Here is a 20,707-nt window from a genome sequence, read left to right on the forward strand (position 1 = left end):
CATACACACCGACCTTCTTCCCCCAAGGTGGGTATCACCTTACTACAACCATTAGAGGGAGATTTTCGATCAGAAACCATTTACATTGAATAGTTATTCCGTCCCAAAACTTTTCAAGCGTGGTGTGGTTTTAGTCACTAGCGGAAGAACATATATTTGTTACAGGTAAGTGTTTTCTCCTTTCTGGTGTGCTATCCATCTGTTTTTCCACAGACAGAACAGTGTGTTTCATGTTTAAACATGATGTTTCAAGGAGACAGAACATTGCTGGGCACTCACACAAGAGAACTTTCCCCACTTATGTAAACACACTGCTGCACACAGCACACATTCTTCTGCTAACCCATACACACCATACACCCATACTTACACTTTTGTATGCACATACACGCTTTAGTACAACCTAACAATGGCAAGGAGCTTAGCTAATAGAGCACGTGTCAAACTCATTCCATGGAGGTGTCTGCGGGTTTTCGCTTGTCCCTTGTACTTGATTGATGAATTAAGGTCACTAATTAATAAGGAACTCCCCTCACCTGGTGGTCTAGGGCTTAATTGAAAGGACAATACAAAAACCGTCAGACACTGGGCCCTCTATGGAATTAATTTGACACCCCTGGGTTAGAGTGTTGGGCCAGTAACCAAAATGTTGCTAGTTTGAATCCCCGAGCTGATCTGCCAATGTACCCTTGAGCAAGGCACTTAACCCTAATTGCTCAGGCTCCCCGTTGATAGTGGTAGACGATGGCCGTGACCGCACTTTCCCGACAGTGTCTAAGGGCGAGTTGGGATGTGCAAAAAACACATTTCCAATCACACATGCGTTTTAATACACACTTGTACATGTGTGAAATAGGAGAAATATAAGCACCCACTAACTATTGTTATTATTATGTACTTACTCCAACATCGCCACACACACAAGCACACACTGTCCGCACACTGATTCTGTCTCTCTGTGTGTTTATCTCAGATGTGTTCAGACTATGAGAGGAGTCTGGTCCAGCCCGTCTATGAGAACAACGCCCTCGGTCCACGAGCCCTCCCTGAGACACACCCCCTTCTGCAGGACTGGCAGGTAAAGAGTTAACCCCCTGAAGTGTTCCACTATCCATTCTGCTCTCCTCTACCTCCAGCGCCTCTGCTTCACAACTGGGTCACACTGATTATTACGTCTCCACGGTGAGGCTGTTGATTAGGAGTAACTATAGAAGGAAACCACAAGTGTGTGTGTGTTTTATTTATTTGTATTTTTTTATTTCACCTTTATTTAACCAGGTAGGCTAGTTGAGAACAAGTTCTCATTTGCAACTGCGACCTGGCCAAGATAAAGCATAGCAGTGTGAACAGACAACACAGAGTTACACATGGAGTAAACAATTAACAAGTCAATAATACAGTAGAAAAAAGGAGAGTCTATATACATTGTGTGCAAAAGGCATGAGGAGGTAGGCGAATAATTACAATTTTGCAGATTAACACTGGAGTGATAAATGATCAGATGGTCATGTACAGGTCTATATTGGTGTGCAAAAGAGCAGAAAATAAAATAAATAAAAACAGTATGGGGATGAGGTAGGTAAAAATGGGTGGGCTATTTACCGATAGACTATGTACAGCTGCAGCGATCGGTTAGCTGCTCAGATAGCAGATGTTTGAAGTTGGTGAGGGAGATAGTCTCCAACTTCAGCGATTTTTGCAATTCGTTCCAGTCACAGGCAGCAGAGAACTGGAACGAAAGGCGGCCAAATGAGGTGTTGGCTTTAGGGATGATCAGTGAGATACACCTGCTGGAGCGCGTGTTACGGGTGGGTGTTGCCATCGTGACCAGTGAACTGAGATAAGGCGGAGCTTTACCTAGCATGGACTTGTAGATGACCTGGAGCCAGTGGGTCTGGCGATGAATATGTAGCGAGGGCCAGCCGACTAGAGCATACAGGTCGCAGTGGTGGGTGGTATAAGGTGCTTTAGTGACAAAACGGATGGCACTGTGATAAACTGCATCCAGTTTGCTGAGTAGAGTGTTGGAAGCAATTTTGTAGATGACATCGCCGAAGTCGAGGATCGGTAGGATAGTCAGTTTTACTAGGGTAAGTTTGGCGGCGTGAGTGAAGGAGGCTTTGTTGCGAAATAGAAAGCCGACTCTAGATTTGATTTTCGATTGGAGATGTTTGATATGAGTCTGGAAGGAGAGTTTACAGTCTAGCCAGACACCTAGGTACTTATAGATGTCCACATATTCAAGGTCGGAACCATCCAGGGTGGTGATGCTAGTCAGGCGTGCGGGTGCAGGCAGCGAACGGTTGAAAAGCATGCATTTGGTTTTACTAGCGTTTAAGAGCAGTTGGAGGCCACGGAAGGAGTGTTGTATGGCATTGAAGCTCGTTTGGAGGTTAGATAGCACAGTGTCCAAGGACGGGCCGGAAGTATATAGAATGGTGTTGTCTGCGTAGAGGTGGATCAGGGAATCGCCCGCAGCAAGAGCAACATCATTGATATATACAGAGAAAAGAGTCGGCCCGAGAATTGAACCCTGTGGCACCCCCATAGAGACTGCCAGAGGACCGGACAGCATGCCCTCCGATTTGACACACTGAACTCTGTCTGCAAAGTAGTTGGTGAACCAGGCAAGGCAGTCATCAGAAAAACCGAGGCTACTGAGTCTGCCGATAAGAATATGGTGATTTACAGAGTCGAAAGCCTTGGCAAGGTCGATGAAGACGGCTGCACAGTACTGTCTTTTATCGATGGCGGTTATGATATCGTTTAGTACCTTGAGTGTGGCTGAGGTGCACCCGTGACCGGCTCGGAAACCGGATTGCACAGCGGAGAAGGTACGGTGGGATTCGAGATGGCCAGTGACCTGTTTGTTGACTTGGCTTTTGAAGACCTTAGATAGGCAGGGCAGGATGGATATAGGTCTGTAACAGTTTGGGTCCAGGGTGTCTCCCCCTTTGAAGAGGGGGATGACTGCGGCAGCTTTCCAATCCTTGGGGATCTCAGACGATATGAAAGAGAGGTTGAACAGGCTGGTAATAGGGGTTGCGACAATGGCGGCGGATAGTTTCAGAAATAGAGGGTCCAGATTGTCAAGCCCAGCTGATTTGTACGGGTCCAGGTTTTGCAGCTCTTTCAGAACATCTGCTATCTTGATTTGGGTAAAGGAGAAGCTGGAGAGGCTTGGGCGAGTAGCTGCGGGGGGGGGCGGAGCTGTTGGCCGAGGTTGGAGTAGCCAGGCGGAAGGCATGGCCAGCCGTTGAGAAATGCTTGTTGACGTTTTCGATAATCATGGAATTATCGGTGGTGACCGTGTTACCTAGCCTCAGTGCAGTGGGCAACTGGGAGGAGGTGCTCTTGTTCTCCATGTTCACAGTGTCCCAGAACTTTTTGGAGTTGGAGCTACAAGATGCAAATTTCTGCCTGAAGAAGCTGGCCTTAGCTTTCCTGACTGCGTGTATTGGTTCCTGACTTCCCTGAACAGTTGCATATCGCGGGGACTATTCGATGCTATTGCAGTCCGCCACAGGATGTTTTTGTGCTGGTCGAGGGCAGTCAGGTCTGGAGTGAACCAAGGGCTATATCTGTTCTTAGTTCTGCATTTTTTGAACGGAGCATGCTTATCTAAAATGGTGAGGAAGTTACTTTTAAAGAATGACCAGGCATCCTCAACTGACGGGATGAGGTCAATGTCCTTCCAGGATACCCGGGCCAGGTCGATTAGAAAGGCCTGCTCACAGATGTGTTTTAGGGAGCGCTTGACAGTGATGAGGGGTGGTCGTTTGACTGCGGCTCCGTAGGGGATACAGGCAATGAGGCAGTGATCACTGAGTTCCTGGTTGAAGACAGCGGAGGTGTATTTGGAGGGCCAGTTGGTCAGGATGACATCTATGAGGGTGCCCTTGTTTACAGATTTAGGGTTGTACCCGGTGGGTTCCTTGATGATTTGTGTGAGATTGAGGGCATCTAGCTTAGATTGTAGGACTGCCGGGGTGTTAAGCATATCCCAGTTTAGGTCACCTAACAGAACAAACTCTGAAGCTAGATGGGGGGCGATCAATTCACAAATAGTGTCCAGGGCACAGCTGGGAGCTGAGGGGGGTCGGTAGCAGGCGGCAGACTTATTTCTGGAGAGAGTAATTTTTAAAATTAGTAGTTCGAACTGTTTGGGTATGGACCTGGAAAGTATGACATTACTTTGCAGGCTAACTCCTCCCCCTTTGGCGGTTCTATCTTGATGGAAAATGTTATAGTTGAGTATGGAAATCTCAGAATTTTTGGTGGCCTTCCTGAGCCAGGATTCAGACACGGCAAGGACATCAGGGTTAGCAGAGTGTGCTAAAGCAGTGAGTAAAACAAAGTTAGGGAGGAGGCTTCTGATGTTGACATGCATGAAACCAAGGCTTTTTCAATCACAGAAGTCAACAAATGAGGGTGCCTGGGGACATGCAGGGCCTGGGTTTACCTCCACATCACCCGAGGAAACAGAGGAGGAGTAGTATGAGGGTGTGGCTAAAGGCTATCAAAACTGGTTGCCTAGAGCGTTGGGGACAGAGTAAAAGGAGCAGATTTCTGGGCATAGTAGAATATATTCAGGGCATAATGCGCAGACAGGGGTATGGTGGGGTGCGGGTACAGCGGATGTAAGCCCAGGCACTGGGTGATGATGAGAGAGGTTGTATCTCTGGACATGCTGGTTGTAATGGGTGAGGTCACCGCATGTGTGGGAGGTGGGACAAAGGAGGTATCAGGGGTATGAAGAGTGGAACTAGGGGCTCCATTGTAAACTAAAACAATGATAACTAACCTGAACAACAGTATACAAGGCATATTGACATTGTGTGTGTGTGTGTGTGTGTGTGTGTGTGTGTGTGTGTGTGTGTGTGTGTGTGTGTGTGTGTGTGTGTGTGTGTGTGTGTACATTGCATTTTAATTCACATTCAGCAGCTGCCAGTCCTTATGATTCTGGCAGTTCTCATGTTGTCAAACACTACCCCAGCCCACCCAGACACTGGCAGGTTGTTGACACACTTCCCACCATCTCCCTGACAATGGCACCACACACATTCTACTGTAACCATGTAGACAGCCATCTCTGGTTGTGTGTGTGAGAAAGTGAGAGATCTACTATTGCATCACTGCATGGTTTTGGGTCAACAGCCTGGTGAGCCTGTCTAAGAGTGATAAAGTGTTTCAGATCCTTCCCGTGTTTTCCAGGCCACAGCGTCCAAATCTCACATTGGCCATTTATCACCGCTCTCCTGTCACTGTGAAAACAGGAGCATATTGCTGCAGTCCAGGGGGAAGACTTTATCAGAGCACTGCTTAGATGCACAGTTAGATAGGATATCATCTCATTAACTAGGCTGAGAGTGTGAGAGAGAGCAGGTGAAAGCTCCGAGGTAGAAACTGCATAATGACTTTTAGTGATCATACCCTGATCAAATGAAGTTATGAGGTGGATTTGGGTTAGGGAGGAGACTGACTGAACAGGTTGGTTCAATACACATACTGTAACTCCCTCTTTTCTCTCTCCTCATTCTCTTTGTCTCTCCAGCCCTCTAACACAGCCAAGCCTAACATGGAAGAGGGCATAACTCTCTTCTCCACTCTTCTCAACAACAAACACTTTCTGGTTACCTTCGTCCACGCGCTGGAGCAACAGAAGGACTTTGCCGTACGCGACAGGTAACCATGAAAATCATGACAACCATGCACACTTCAAACCCAAAACACTGTTACTGCATAAGGCCCCGATTCCAACCCAAGTTAAACATGCAAAAATGGAACGTCATTCCCTTTTTATGCATTTCTCTCTATGCGTATTCTGACCTTGAACTTAAGCATGAGAATAGCACGCTATTCACCCTCTATTCATTCGGGGTAGAGATCTAAGAAATGAAGGTGTGGCAGAGGTGTGTCTACAGATAAGTGGTATACTGACCTTGACTTAATTCCCTCATAATTCCACCAGTTTTACATGCCAGGAAACCATGAATAAGGTGGATCGAACCTGCCGGTTTCAAGTGGAAAAAGCATCTACTTTCTTTTTTCCATAGAAACAACAGCAGTCTCTATGCACTGTATGTCATGTTCGTCATAACGAGGAGACCATGGTGCAGCGAGACCAAGAATACATTCTTCTTTTATTCCACGAAGAACACTAAACAAACTACCAAAACAACAAAAACGACCGTGAAGCTATGTAACAGGAGTGCTGCCAGGCAACTACACATAGACAATAACCCACAAAACCAAAATGGAAAATGGCAACCTAAATAGGATCCCCAATCAGAGACAACGATAAACAGCTGCCTCTGATTGGGAACCAATTCAGGCCACCATAGACCTACATTACCTAGACATACAAAAACCCCATGGATATACAAAAACCCCAATGGATATACAAAAACCCCATAGATATACAAAAACCTTAAACAGGACAAAAACACACATACCCACCCTCGTCACACCCTGACCTGACCAAAATAATACATAAAACATAGATAAGTTAATGTCAGGGCGTGACAGTACCCCCCCACCCACCCCCAAAGGTGTGGACTCCCGACCGCAAACCTGAACTTATAGGGGAGGGTTCGGGTGGGCATCTACCCTAGGTGGCGGCTCTGGTTCTGGACGCCGCCCCCCTTCTTTGCACTGAGTCCGCTCTTGTAGCACTGACCCGTGGATCATCTCCGGAGGTTCTGGTCTGGGTACTGTCGCCGGACCCTCCGGACTGGATACTGTAGCCGGACGCTCTAGACTGGGTACTATTGCCGGACGCTCTGGACTGCCGAGGCGCACTGTAGGCCTGGTGCGTGGTGCCAGAACTGGTGGTACCGGGCTGAGGACACACACCTCAGGGTGAGTGCGGGAAGGAGACACAGGACGTCCTGGACTCTGGAGGCGCACTTGAGAAGAGTGCGAGCAGTAGGAACAGTACACACCGGGTTGTGAAAGTACACTGGAGACCTAGTGTGTATAGCCGGCATCAATTGTTCCGAAACTTTAACACATTTCAGAATGAGTACGAGGAACTGACACAGGTGGCATCGGACAGCTAACACGCTCATGGCGAATGCCGTGCATACTACGCCAAACCAACAGCTCTCTCTTCACTCTCCTCCAATTGAATCAACAACTCCTCGAAGGTCTCATAATCCCCCTCCGTTCACTCTCCTCCAATCTGTCCAATAACTCCTCGACAATCTCTGACTCACCCCTCAACTTCGCCGACTGCTCCATGTGCCTCCTCCAAAAACAATCTTGGGGTTTCTGTGGCCTACCTTCCCGACGTCGTTGCTGTCCTCTCTTGCTCCTAGGCGACTCCTCAGCCTGTGTCCAAGCCTGTGTCCTTGGTCCTTTTATGGTGGGTTATTCTGTCATGTTCGCCATAACGAGGAGACCACACATAGCAGGTAAACCTGGAGCCTGGTGCACGCTTTACAATGACTGGACCATTGTCAAACACTTTGCGTAAGAAAGGCGTGCATATAAGAAAGGCGTAATTTCCTAAGTCGGAATCGGACCCTAACTAATGATCCTATGTATCCACCTCTTCCCAGTTCAAAGTGTTTATGTGTAGAATATGACAGCTCAATACAACACCTCAGCATATCTGTGTAAAAACAATGTTGTTCTGAAGGCTCTTCAAAGAACTGGGATATTCCCGAGTCCCACCCTTAGCGTAGTTGCCAACAACCGGATGCATCCAATTTTCAGGGATATCTTCAACCTAGCTTCCTTTTCTGCTGAAAACTGGATTTAGGAACTCAGGCATTTATTTTACTCCTGCTACATTAGGTTACCTGAGACCAAACTACTTCCCTCCCTCTCCAGGCTAAGCAACACAGCAGCTATAATATTTCCCCTACTTGGTCTCCTGGATGAAAGGCTCTTTGTTATGGAAATCACCCCGTCCTCACCCTCTATCCATTTGGACCACTCATAAATAAAGCGGAGCCAGTTCAGAAGGGAAACCCCAGTGTGGTGGCATCAGCTGATATTACACTAAATGTATTGACACTCTACTTACATGCGGTCTATTGAAGTTGACCAGTTCTACACATGCTTCCTCAATGCCAGATGTCACACGCACACATGCGCTGGTGTCTCTTGCTAATGCCAATACTATGCATGGTTATCTTTTCTAATAAATGGTTAAATGTACAAGTGGTATTTCCTTTCTGAACTACATAACTCTGTGTGTTCTCAGGTGCGGGGAGTAAATCCTCTTGCATGTCTCTGTACTCTGTTCTCACACACATTTTGGTGTTTTTCTTTTGTCTCTCTTTCCTCAGGTGTAGCCTGGCGTCCTTGCTCACTATCGCCCTCCATGGTAAACTGGAGTACTACACCAGCATTATGAAGGATCTGCTGGTGGACCTGATCGACGCCTCGGCCGCCAAGAACCCCAAGCTGATGCTGCGACGCACAGAGTCTGTGGTGGAGAAGATGCTCACCAACTGGATGTCTATCTGCATGTACAGCTACCTCAAGGTGTGGGAAGGATGGCAGGATAAAAAACGAGACTCACCTTGACCTTTTTATCAAATCATGAGGATCCACTGTCAATGTAGTTGAACCCCTTACTGAGAAACATCATCCCTCGGTTCTCAAAGCTATCTGTTACGTTTTTAACATGTTACTGTGATGTTTTCTTCAGGAGACAGTGGGCGAGCCCTTCTTCCTGCTACTGTGTGCCATCAAGCAGCAGATCAACAAGGGTTCTATAGACGCCATCACAGGGAAGGCCCGGTACACCCTCAACGAGGAGTGGCTGCTCAGAGAGAACATCGAGGCCAAGCCACAGGTCAGTCACAACACCGCAATGCTGATTTAATATACTGACCACTGATTGGTTAATAAAAAATCTAAAAGACTTGCTGTATGCATGTATCATGTGTCAATCATTCACCTCTATATAATCCTGTTTATAATGTCCTAATTAAATAGTGACCTACCCTGCCTACTCTAATGTCCTCCCTCTCTTTGTGTCCAGAACATCAACGTCTCGTTCCAGGGCTGTGGGATGGACTCTCTGGCCGTGAGGGTGATGAACACAGACACCATCTGCCAGGTGAAGGATAAGATTCTAGATGCCTTCTATAAGAACCTGCCCTTCTCGCAGTGGCCCCAGGCAGAGGACGTAGACCTGGGTTTGTATTTTATTTTATTCTTCTTCCTTTATTCAGATTGATTGAGAAAGACATTTTTTGAAAGGGACCCCTGATCAACTCTTGCTTTGTAGCACAACTGACATGAAGCTAATACAATAGATGGCCAAATGCATTTGAACATTTATAACATTATCGTCCCTTTCCTCGTCCCTCTCTCCCTTTTTCCCCCCTCTCTGCTGTGCTGTAGAATGGTTTGCGTCTGGTAGTAACAGCAGGATCCTCCAGGACCTGGATAACACTTCAGTGATGGAGGATGGCAGGAAGAAACTCAACACAGTCACGCATTACCAGGCAAGGCTCTGCTCCCACAACACACACACCAACTCACCTGTGCCTGCGTGAGTGGATGCATAAGTGAAGTTGTGCGTGGTGTGTGTCCCCTGTGTCTGTGTGTTTTCCCTGACATTAACACACTCACAGCAAGGGTGGAAGTAACAGAGAGGTGAGGGTGAGAAGTCACTGTAAATGTTGACTGCCCAAGGAGTGCCAAATTCTGTTTATCTGTGTTTGCATACAGATGGGTGTCGATACAGTATGTGTGTGTGTGGTGCCCCTCTGTGACTGTGTGTTTGTTTGTGTCATCATACACATGTTGTATGTTTTTGTGTGATTTCTGTTTTTATTTGTATCTGTCATTGTCTGTGGTGGGTATTTGTGTGTTTGTCTTGGTGTAAAAAAAATAATTGGGGGTCTTGGCATTTTCTAGTGTCTTGTCATGTTTGTATTGTGTCAGAGTAATTCTGTGTGTCTGAGTGTATTTGTGTGTGTAAACAGTCGGGCGGTGACCTATAACCTTTGCCCTGTTACCAGTGCTGTTACGTGCTCTGTTAAGTTAGTGCTGAGTTGTGAAGGCAGTGAGGCACAGTGTGTACTAACAGTCTCGGTTCACTGGCAAGGCTGTTCAATCCATTTCCCTGTGTTGACTTTAATGAGCCCAGCGAGCCCCCCTGGAGCCCCCCTGGAACCCTCCTGGAGCCCCCCTGGAGCCACCCTGCCACTTCAGACTCACACACACACCCGAACACACACACATACCCTGAGGCAGCAGATAATGATCCAGTTCTCGTGCTCCCCCTCTCACCCCTGTCCCTGTGACCTCTGAACCCTCCCACAGATCCCAGAGGGGGCGTCGTTCGCCATGAGCATGAAAGACAAGAGAGACAACACCCTGGGGAGAGGTAGGTCACACACACACACTATCTGTCACCTTGTCACACACTCCTACATGCTTAGAAAAATATAAACTTTATTAAAACCACACACACTCACTTCATCCTGAGCATATTACACACACTCACACATCAAACCACTGACATACATACATTTCCCGCCATAAAACACGCTGTAGCAGTCTCGCTTAATAAATCACACACGGATGCACGCACACACACAGTACATCAATCAATAAATCAATCAGATGTATTTATGAAGCCCTTTTTACATCAGCTGATATCTCAAAGTGCTGTACAGAAACCCAGCCTAAAACCCCAAACAGCAAGCAATGCAGATGTAGAAGCACGGTGGCTAGGAAAAACTCCCTAGAAAGGGAACAGAACATGGCCAAGATGTTCATAGATGACCAGCAGGAAATAATAATAATAATCACAGTGATTGTAGAGGGTGCAACAGGTCAGCACCTCAGGAGTAAATGTCAGTTGGCTTTTCATAGTCGATCATTCAGAGTTAGAGACAGCAGGTGCGATAGAGCGAGCGAGTCGAAAACAGCAGGTCTGGGACAGGTAGCACATCCGGTGAACAGGTCAGGGTTCCATAGCCGCAGGCAGAACAGTTGAAACTGGAGCAGCAGCACGACCAGGTGGACTGGAGACAGCAAGGAGTCATCAGGCCAGGTAGTCCTGAGGCATGGTCCTAGGGCTCAGGTCATCAGAGAGAGAGAGAATTAAAGGGAGCATACTTAAATGCTCCCACAGGACACCGGATAAGACCGGAGAAATACTCCAGATATAACAGACTGACCCTAGCCCCCCAACACATGAACTATTGCAGCATAATTACTGGAGGCTGAGACAGGAGGGGTCGGGAGACACTGTGGCCCCGTCCGACTATACCCCCGGACAGGGCCAACCAGACATTTAGACCTTTCTACAGCATGGTTGATGTCCAGTAGCCATAAGCATGAACAGATATCTAGCCCCAGATGAAACAGGAGGGGGAGTGTTCCCTGTACCAGATGATTCTCTACTGTGACGTCAACATTTGGGAGGGTCTGCTAACCTCACCCAGAACAGATCTAAGTTCTGACAGACCCGCTCTGTCCACCCTAATGATTAGGGCCTCTCCTCTCAGTCATATTGGGCCAGAAACAGGCTAAATGGATGTGAAGTAAACCCTAGCTAATGTAAAACACATTTACCCCTTTCTGTGATCACCTCAGAGGGTCTGGACTGGGACCGGAGCCTAAACCTGTCTGCCAGACAACGCTAGGCCTGGAGTAATGAGAGCACAGTCACCATGGGGGGGGGGGGGGGGGGGGGGGGTTGTGTGTGTGCCTGAGCTTTGTAAACTCATTAGACTGGCTCCAGCACCAATCACAAGCTCTGTCTGTTTCTCTTCAGCTTTTCTCCCTCATTCTTTCACTCATAATCTTTCTTTTTTTCACTCAGCTCCCAATCCACCTGAATCATTGGCTCTTACATACTCTCTCTTTTTCTTTTTACTGTCTTTCACTCGCCTTCCCTCCTCCAATCTTCTTTTTTTCAAACTGCCTCTTTCTCGCTCTCTCTCTCCTCTGATTTCTCTCTCTCTCTCTCCTCTGATTTCTGATTGTTTTGTTCTGTTTTTTTCTCTCCCTCTGCAGCCAAAGACTTGGACACAGAGAAATATGTCCATTTGGTAAGTACAGACACACTCACTCACACACACACATGGACAGAGAGCTTTTTCATTCACCCCCGTTCCTTCTGTCATCGGCCCCATTGGTCTCAGAGAGAGCTCAATTTAACTCGGACAGACACAGTGAAGGCCTGAGCAATACATCTGACTACATACTTTCGTAAGAGTTTGAGTGTGCGTGTGCTTGTAGGAAAGCTGGAGGAAGGACATGACAGCGCTAATAGCACATTAGCCATTGAAGAAAACTCAGATATGACTTTGGGTTTGACATGAGTTCTTGCTTCAGTCATTTTTAGTGTGCAGTTGTTTGTTGTAGGACTTCATATTATGGTGTGCTGGCCTGGAATGGAGCTTGTTGACAGGCTCAGTAGAGGACAAACGCCAGTGTCTTTCTGCCCCAGCTCCATAGCCCTGTCCTAGCTAAGACCTGTAGGAGCATGTCACATGATACTGGTACTGCGTAAGAGAAAATTCCAGACTTTTCCAACTTGCAGTATTTCATAAAGTGACATCATGTTAGTCATACCTCATAAATCCCCACTGTGATTCCTGGGTCGTATTCATGAGGCAAGAATAAGAGAAACCTTTTGAAATGGAAGACGTATTAATTGAACTTTTCCAAAAATAACACAAAAAATAATAATTTCATCTCCCTGTCAAATGTTAGTCACACCTACAGTACAGTAGATTCCCGTTTAGAATGAGGTAATTTCCCATGGTGCTGAATGGATGTTTTTGTACCCTGACCTCTAATCTCTGCTAACCTGCCCATCTAGGTCCTGCCTCATGATGAGCTGTTTGAGAATAAGAAGTCCCACAGACAGAGTCACCGTAAGAAGGTCCTCCCTGAGATCTACCTGACACGCCTCCTCTCCACCAAGGTCAGAAAATAAAAAATACATGGCAGCCATCTTGAACGATTTGCAGTCTACAATGCTGTGACAGAAAGCAGTGCCAGCCTAGTTTGGGTCTGTTACTGCTTCAGCTCGCCAACTCCTTATCATGTCCAATCGTGAGCCTAAACAGTTTGGCATGACAATCAGAGTAGCTGGCTAAACCAGAGGCATCACTCCTTAATCATTATGAATCATCCCATTACCAGTTCTATTTACAGTGACATCATCCTGGAATTCCAAACAATCCATCTTGATCCCAGTTCTGGTTCTGTGTCTGATCCCATCTGTGTTGTGATTCCGTAGGGAACATTGCAGAAGTTCCTGGACGACCTTTTCCAGGCCATCCTCAGTATTCCCGCAGAGCGTCCTCCACTGGCCATCAAATACTTCTTTGACTTCCTGGAGGAGCAGGCAGACAAGAGGGGCATCACCGACCCCGACACCCTGCACATCTGGAAGACCAACAGGTAGGGGAACTAGATACATCGGATCATCTACTCATCAATACTATTGTACCTCTAATGCTAAATGTTTTCTGAAGCTCACAGAATGTTTTCCCATCTCCTTAGTTTACCTTTGCGTTTCTGGGTGAACATCCTGAAGAACCCTCAGTTTGTGTTTGACATTGATAAGACGGATCACATGGATGCATGTCTGTCTGTCATCGCCCAGGCCTTCATAGACGCCTGCTCCATTTCAGACCTGCAGCTGGGCAAGGTGAGACACAAAAACACTTCACACATGCATTACACACACTTTTATGGTACATGTAATACAGTACACTACACATGTAATACAGTACACATAAACATGCATACACACATACATATTCACTGCTAGGTAAACACACACTCATAGACATGGTTACACATCAGCAGGCGCTTAGGGCCCCCGGCCGCTGGTGGTGGTGTAAGGTGTAAATTGGAAATTTGGTTGTGTATCAGCAGATTTTCTCTTTTTTTGACAGTCACTCAATTAGCCATGTCAGCTAACAACTTTTAGACTGTAAGTTAGTCTAGCCATCTAAACTTGTAGTAATTATGGCCGAATACCGACAGGCACACATGTCATGACAAAATGTGTAGAATTGCAGGAAATGTGCTTTAAAACTACTAAAATATATCTCTGCCTCATGGCGAAATAAGTAGAATTGCATGATATTTCTTATAAAATTGCAAAATGTTCTCTTCACTCCATGGCAAAATGTGTCAAACTGCAGAAAACGTCCTTTAAAACTGCAATATTTTCTCTACGCCTCCTTGGCATAATGTGTAGAATTGCTGGATATTTCATTTTTAAAGGGTACATTTTTCTCTCCACTGTCAAGAGGCAGACAATTTTGGTTACCCAAATCTCACTTAGGGTACCCAAAAGGCTAGAGCCGGCCCTGATACAAATATACAAGACTGCTGTACCTACAGCATATACTCTTACACACAGAAAAAAAAAGACATTTTTGACAGCAGACGCTCTTATCCAGAGTAACTTACAATTATTGAATTCATCTTCAGATAGCTAGGCGAGACAATCACATATCACGGTCTTAACAAGTACATTTCCCTCAACAAAATAGTTATCAGCAAAGTCAGTGGTAGTAGGAAAAGACGAGTGCAGAAATCCCCAGTTTCCTCCCCAGTCCCTGCCAACCTCCCTCCCCTCCTTTCTCCAGTCAGTACGTCAGCTCTGTCTACCTCTCCTCATGTTATTTCAGCCCAGTCTGCTCAACCAAGGTCATGAGCACCAGGAATCGTGTGTGTGTGTGTGTGTGTGTGTGTGTGTGTGTGTGTGTGTGTGTGTGTGTGTGTGTCTTTCAGTGCCCTCACCCCCCACAAATCAGTCTCATCCCTCGGACGTTGTGACCCCTAGCATACACACTGCTTCCTGTCTCTCTGACTGACTTCCTCCCTGGAGATATTTGTCAAACAATGCTGATCTATTCCACTTGTTCATTGCCAAAGAGCCAATGCAAGCACGTCAAGCATGTGAAACACACACAAACAAAGAAACACACCGTGGCACCGTAAAAAACATCTAGATGCTCACATCCCGATGCTCATCGGTCATTTGGCCAGTCCTAAAAAGAAAAAATACTATTTTAGGCTTAAGGGTTAGGTTTAGAACTAGGGTTATAGCAGCGTTTCCCAAACTCGGTCCACGGGACCCAAGGTGTGCACATTTAGGTTTTTTTCCCTAACACTAACTAACGCTGATTCAAATGACCAAAATTGATAATTAGTTGATTATTTGGGGTCAGGGTCAGGTTTAGGGTAAATAGGACTTTGAATGGGAATCCCCAAAAAGTCCTCACAAGTACAATACACAAGTGTGCGTGTGTAGCGGTCAGAGGACAGGACATCGCTCTGCAGGGGTGAGAGAGGGCTTGGAAACTAAGCTGCTTCCACGAAAACCTTATCTGGTGGCCTGCAGACATACAGTAGGGATGGAGGGGGTGTGGGCGGTTATTAGGGGTCAAGGGGGGTCGTCAGGCAGATGGAGGAACCACAGGAAATGAAATGACCTTGTGGACAGGAAGAGAGGGATCCCTATCAGGAGGAGGGGCAGTGGCTGGAATCTTCCTAGCTCCGATACCACACACACACGCAAATGCATAGCCTACATATCTGTATGCTCAGCTCAACCCAATACCTTGTATGTGTACCTTAGTGATTGAATAATGCTTTCAGTACCATTGTAAATGCTGTCAGTAACTTGGAGAAGTAGCAGATGTAAGTAGAATAAAGGGTTGTTATATCTGGCCTCGTTCTCTGTGGCTGTGGATATGGCTTGTTTAACTTTCCTATTGTGAGGAGAGGAAACCCTGGGCCCTCCCTTCTTTGTCTTTGCACAAGGAGGTGCTGACCTACTCACACACTGATAACACCAACCACTCACTATGACCATGGACCATAGACCAACCATAGACCAACTACATTATGACCACAGACCATGCTGCCCACAGTCTCATTAACAACTCACTGACCATAGACCACACTCTTACTTAATACTACTTAATATAATGTTTGCATACCCTACATTATTTATCTCTTATCTCACGTATATACTGAATATACTGTACTCTATATCATCTACTGCATCTTTATGTAATAAATGTGTCACTAGCCACTTTAAACTATGCCACTTTGTTTACATACTCATCTCATATGTATATACTGTACTCGATACCATCTACTACATCTTGCCTATGCCGCTCTGTACCATCACTCATTCATGTATCTTAATGTACATATTCTTTATCCCTTTACACTTGTGTGTATAAGGTAGTAGTTTTGGAATTGTTAGCTAGATTACTCGTTGGTTATTACTGCATTGTCGGAACTAGAAGCACAAGCATTTCGCTACACTCGCATTAACATCTGCTAACCATGTGTATGTGACAAATAACATTTGATTTGATTTGATTTGACTCACCATACACTGGACTGAGCACTGTCATACTGAAAACAATCTGACAACCAAACACAGGCAGTGGTTTATTACATACTGGTCGTGGTCAGGAGAGTGGTAAAGTACAGAACTAGTTTGGTTAATTACTAAAAGCTCCATAGAGGTTACTTTGACTAAATAGGACTGTGTCTTGTTTCAGGACTCTCCCACCAACAAGCTGCTGTATGCCAAGGAGATCCCAGAGTACAAGAAGAGGGTGCAGTGCTACTACAAGCAGATCCAGGAGATGGCGCCACTGAGCGAGCAGGAGATGAACGCCCACTTGGCCGAGGAGTCACGGGTGAGAGAGCGAGGGGTGACAGATCAATATATGATTGATTGATTGATTGATTGTAATTTGTTATCCTTGGTGGCAGACTGCCACTGCATTCAACGGTGCTACACTGAAAGTTTGGACACACCTACTCATTCAAGGGTTTTTCTTTATTTTTATGTTCTACATTGTATAATAATGGTGAAGACATCAAAACCATGAAATAACAGATATGGAATCATGTAGTTACCAAAACAGTGTTCAACAAATCAAAATATATTTTATATGAGAGATTCTTCAAAGTAGCCCCCCTTTAGCTCAATAGCTTTGTACACTCTTGGCATTCTCTCAACCAGCTTCATGAGGAATACTTTTCCAACAGTCTTGAAGGAGTTCTACACATATGCTGAGCACTTGTTGGCTGCTTTTCTTTCTCTGCGGTCCAACTCATCCAAAACCATCTTAATTGGGTTGAGCTCAGGTGATTGTGGTGGCGAGGTCATCTGATGCAGCACTCTATCACTCTCCTTCTTGCTCAAATAGCCCTTACACAGTCTAGAGGTGTGTTTTGGGTCATTGTCCTGTTGAAAAACAAGTGATTGTCCCACTAAGCGCAAACCAGATGGCATGGCATATCGCTGCAGAATGCTGTGGTAGCCATACTGGTGAGTGAGCCTTGAATTCTAAATAAATCACTGACAGTGTCACCAGCAAAGCACCCGCACACCATCACACCTCCTCCTCCATGCTTCACGTTGGGGACCACACATGCGGAGGTCATCTGTTCACCCACTCTGCGTCTCACAAAGACACAGCGGTTGGAACCAAAACATCTCACATTTGGACTCATCAGACCAAAGGACAGCTTTCCACCGGTCTAATGTCCATTGCTCGTGTTTCTTGGCCCAAGCAAATCTCTTCTTATTGGTGTCCTTTAGTAATGGTTTCTTTGCAGCAATTTGACCATGAAGGCCGGATTCACAGTCTCCTCTGAACAGTTGATGTTGAGATGTGTCTGTTACTTGAACTCTGTGAAGCATTATTTGGGCTGCAATCTGAAGTGCAGTTAACTCTAATGAACTTATCCTCTGCTGCACAGGTAACTCTGGGTCTTTCCTGTGACGGTCCTCATGAGAGACAGTTTCATCATAGCGCTTGATGGTTTTTGCGACTGCAGTTGAAGGAGCTTTCAAAATTCTTGAAATGTTCCCTATTGACTGACCTTCATGTCTTAAAGTAATGATGGACTATTATTTGTCTTTGCTTATTTTAGCTGTTCTTGCCATAATATGGACTTGGTATACCACCCTACCTAGTCACAACACAGCTGATTGGCTCAAATGCATTAAGAAGGAAAGAAATTTGACAAATCAACTTTTAACAAGATACACCTGTTAATTTAAACTCATTCCAGGTACCTCCCTCTTGAAGCTGGTTGAGAGAATGCTAAGAGTGCAAAGCTGTCATCAAGACAACGGGTGGCTATTTGTAATATCTCAAATATAAAATATATTTTGATTTGTTTAACACTTTTTTTGGTTACTACATGATTCCATGTGTGTGATTTCATAGTTTTGATGTCTTCACTACTATTCTACAATGTAGAAAATAGTAAAAAATAAAGAAAAACCCTTGAATGAGTAGGTGTATACAAACTTTTGACTGTATATCGGAACGATACGCTCACTCTGTTACAGAAATACAGAAACGAGTTCAATACCAACCTGGCCTTGACGGAGATCTACAAATACGCCAAGAAATACAGAAACCAGGTAAGATCCGCTATCTCTCCCACTACCTCTGCCCTGGATGAGCTGTTTGACACGTTTAAACTGGCCCTATCTCCAGCCTTATCACAGTCTATATTCCACATGGAGTTTAGAGTTTCAGAGAGAAAGAGAGAGATGAGTATCAGGGCATGAAGCATCAGTACAGGTGATCACATGCTTCTTTAAAGATTAACGGCCTCTTCACAACCCCACACACCCTCTTTCACCCAGACCCGAAAAAGACCCGCGCGCACACACACACACCTACTGTTCCATGGAATGATTCAGACAGTGATGATGTCTGAGGGCCCTCATCATAATGTCTGAGGGCCCTCATCATAATGTCTGAGGACCCTCATCACAATGTCTGAGGACCCTCATGTGTTTAACTGCTGTTATACCCCACAGGGTGAGATCTTGCGTGGAGCCCCAGATCGAGGGAGATTACCAGTGGTCTTGTATGTCTTCCATATCCTAATAATTGCTCCCACAGTTGATTTCTTCAAACCAAGCTGCTTACCTATTGTAGATTCAGTCTTCCCAGCCTGGTGCAGGTCTAAAATGTTGTTTCTGGTGTCCTTTGACAGCTCTTTGGTCTTGGCCATAGTGGAGTTTGGAGTGTGACTGTTTGAGGTTGTGGACAGGTGTCTTTTATAAGGATAACAAGTTCAAACAGGTGCCATTAATACAGGTAACGAGTGGAGGACAGAGGAGCCTCTTAAAGAAGAAGTTACAGGTCTGTGAAAGCCAGAGATCTTGATTGTTTGAAGGTGACCAAATGCTTATGTTCCACCATAATTTGCAAATAAATTCATTAAAAATCCTACAGTGTGATTTTCTGGATTTTTTTTCTAATTTTGTCTGTCATAGTTGAAGTGTACCTATGATGAAAATTACAGGCCTCTCTCATCTTTTTAAGTGGGAGAACTTGCACAATTGGTGGCTGAATACTTTCGCAAGGCACTGTACATAAAGATATATGAATAAGTGATGGTACAGAGCGGCATAAGCAAGATACAGTAGATGGTATTGAGTGCAGTATATACATATGAGATGAGTATGTACAGTGCCTTGCGAAAGTATTCGGCCCCCTTGAACTTTGCGACCTTTTGCCACATTTCAGGCTTCAAACATCAAGATATAAAACTTAATTTTTTTGTGAAGAATCAACAACAAGTGGGACACAATCATGAAGTGGAACGACATTTATTGGATATTTCAAACTTTTTTAACAAATCAAAAACTGAAAAATTGGGCGTGCAAAATTATTCAGCCCCCTTTACTTTCAGTGCAGCAAACTCTCTCCAGAAGTTCAGTGAGGTTCTCTGAATGATCCAATGTTGACCAAAATGACTAATGATGATAAATACAATGCACCTGTGTGTAATCAAGTCTCCGTATAAATGCACCTGCACTGTGATAGTCTCAGAGGTCCGTTAAAAGCGCAGAGAGCATCATGAAGAACAAGGAACACACCAGGCAGGTCCGAGATACTGTTGTGAAGACGTTTAAAGCCGGATTTGGATACAAAAAGATTTTCCAAGCTTTAAACATCCCAAGGAGCACTGTGCAAGCGATAATATTGAAATGGAAGGAGTATCAGACCACTGCAAATCTACCAAGACCTGGCCGTCCCTCTAAACTTTCAGCTCATACAAGGAGAAGACTGATCAGAGATGCAGCCAAGAGGCCCATGATCACTCTGGATGAACTGCAGAGATCTACAGCTGAGGTGGGAGACTCTGTCCATAGAACAACAATCAGTCGTATATTGCACAAATCTGGCCTTTATGGAAGAGTGGCAAGAAGAAAGCCATTTCTTAAAGATCTCCATAAAAAGTGTCGTTTAAAGTTTGCCACAAGCCACCTGGGAGACACACCAAACATGTGGAAGAAGGTGCTCTGGTCAGATGAAACCAAAATTGAACTTTTTGGCAACAATGCAAAACGTTATGTTTGGCGTAAAAGCAACACAGCTCATCACCCTGAACACACCATCCCCACTGTCAAACATGGTGGTGGCAGCATCATGGTTTGGGCCTGCTTTTTTTCAGCAGGGACAGGGAAGATGGTTAAAATTGATGGGAAGATGGATGGAGCCAAATACAGGACTATTCTGGAAGAAAACCTGATGGAGTCTGCAAAAGACCTGAGACTGGGACGGAGATTTGTCTTCCAACAAGACAATGATCCAAAACATAAAGCAACATCTACAATGGAATGGTTCAAAAATAAACATATCCAGGTGTTAGAATGGCCAAGGCAAAGTCCAGACCTGAATCCAATCGAGAATCT

At 45.4% G+C, this 20,707-nt stretch overlaps 1 protein-coding gene across 1 annotated transcript in view; it reads left to right on the forward strand.

Moving 5' to 3' along the window:
* The window catches only part of LOC110531973 (plexin-D1), a 104,093-nt gene that overhangs the window by 80,914 nt on the left and 2,472 nt on the right, over window positions 1-20,707 (forward strand). The window contains exons 23-35 of the mRNA XM_021615522.2: window positions 974-1,078; window positions 5,555-5,685; window positions 8,298-8,496; window positions 8,663-8,809; window positions 8,999-9,155; window positions 9,364-9,467; window positions 10,291-10,354; window positions 11,995-12,029; window positions 12,806-12,910; window positions 13,229-13,392; window positions 13,495-13,642; window positions 16,530-16,670; window positions 18,341-18,415. Of these exons, the coding sequence (XP_021471197.2) occupies window positions 974-1,078; window positions 5,555-5,685; window positions 8,298-8,496; window positions 8,663-8,809; window positions 8,999-9,155; window positions 9,364-9,467; window positions 10,291-10,354; window positions 11,995-12,029; window positions 12,806-12,910; window positions 13,229-13,392; window positions 13,495-13,642; window positions 16,530-16,670; window positions 18,341-18,415 (1,575 nt within the window). The remainder of the gene's footprint in view (window positions 1-973; window positions 1,079-5,554; window positions 5,686-8,297; window positions 8,497-8,662; window positions 8,810-8,998; window positions 9,156-9,363; window positions 9,468-10,290; window positions 10,355-11,994; window positions 12,030-12,805; window positions 12,911-13,228; window positions 13,393-13,494; window positions 13,643-16,529; window positions 16,671-18,340; window positions 18,416-20,707) is intronic.

Source organism: Oncorhynchus mykiss, chromosome 9 (genome assembly GCF_013265735.2).
Source record: "Oncorhynchus mykiss isolate Arlee chromosome 9, USDA_OmykA_1.1, whole genome shotgun sequence".
NCBI classification, from domain to species: Eukaryota; Metazoa; Chordata; class Actinopteri; order Salmoniformes; family Salmonidae; genus Oncorhynchus; species Oncorhynchus mykiss.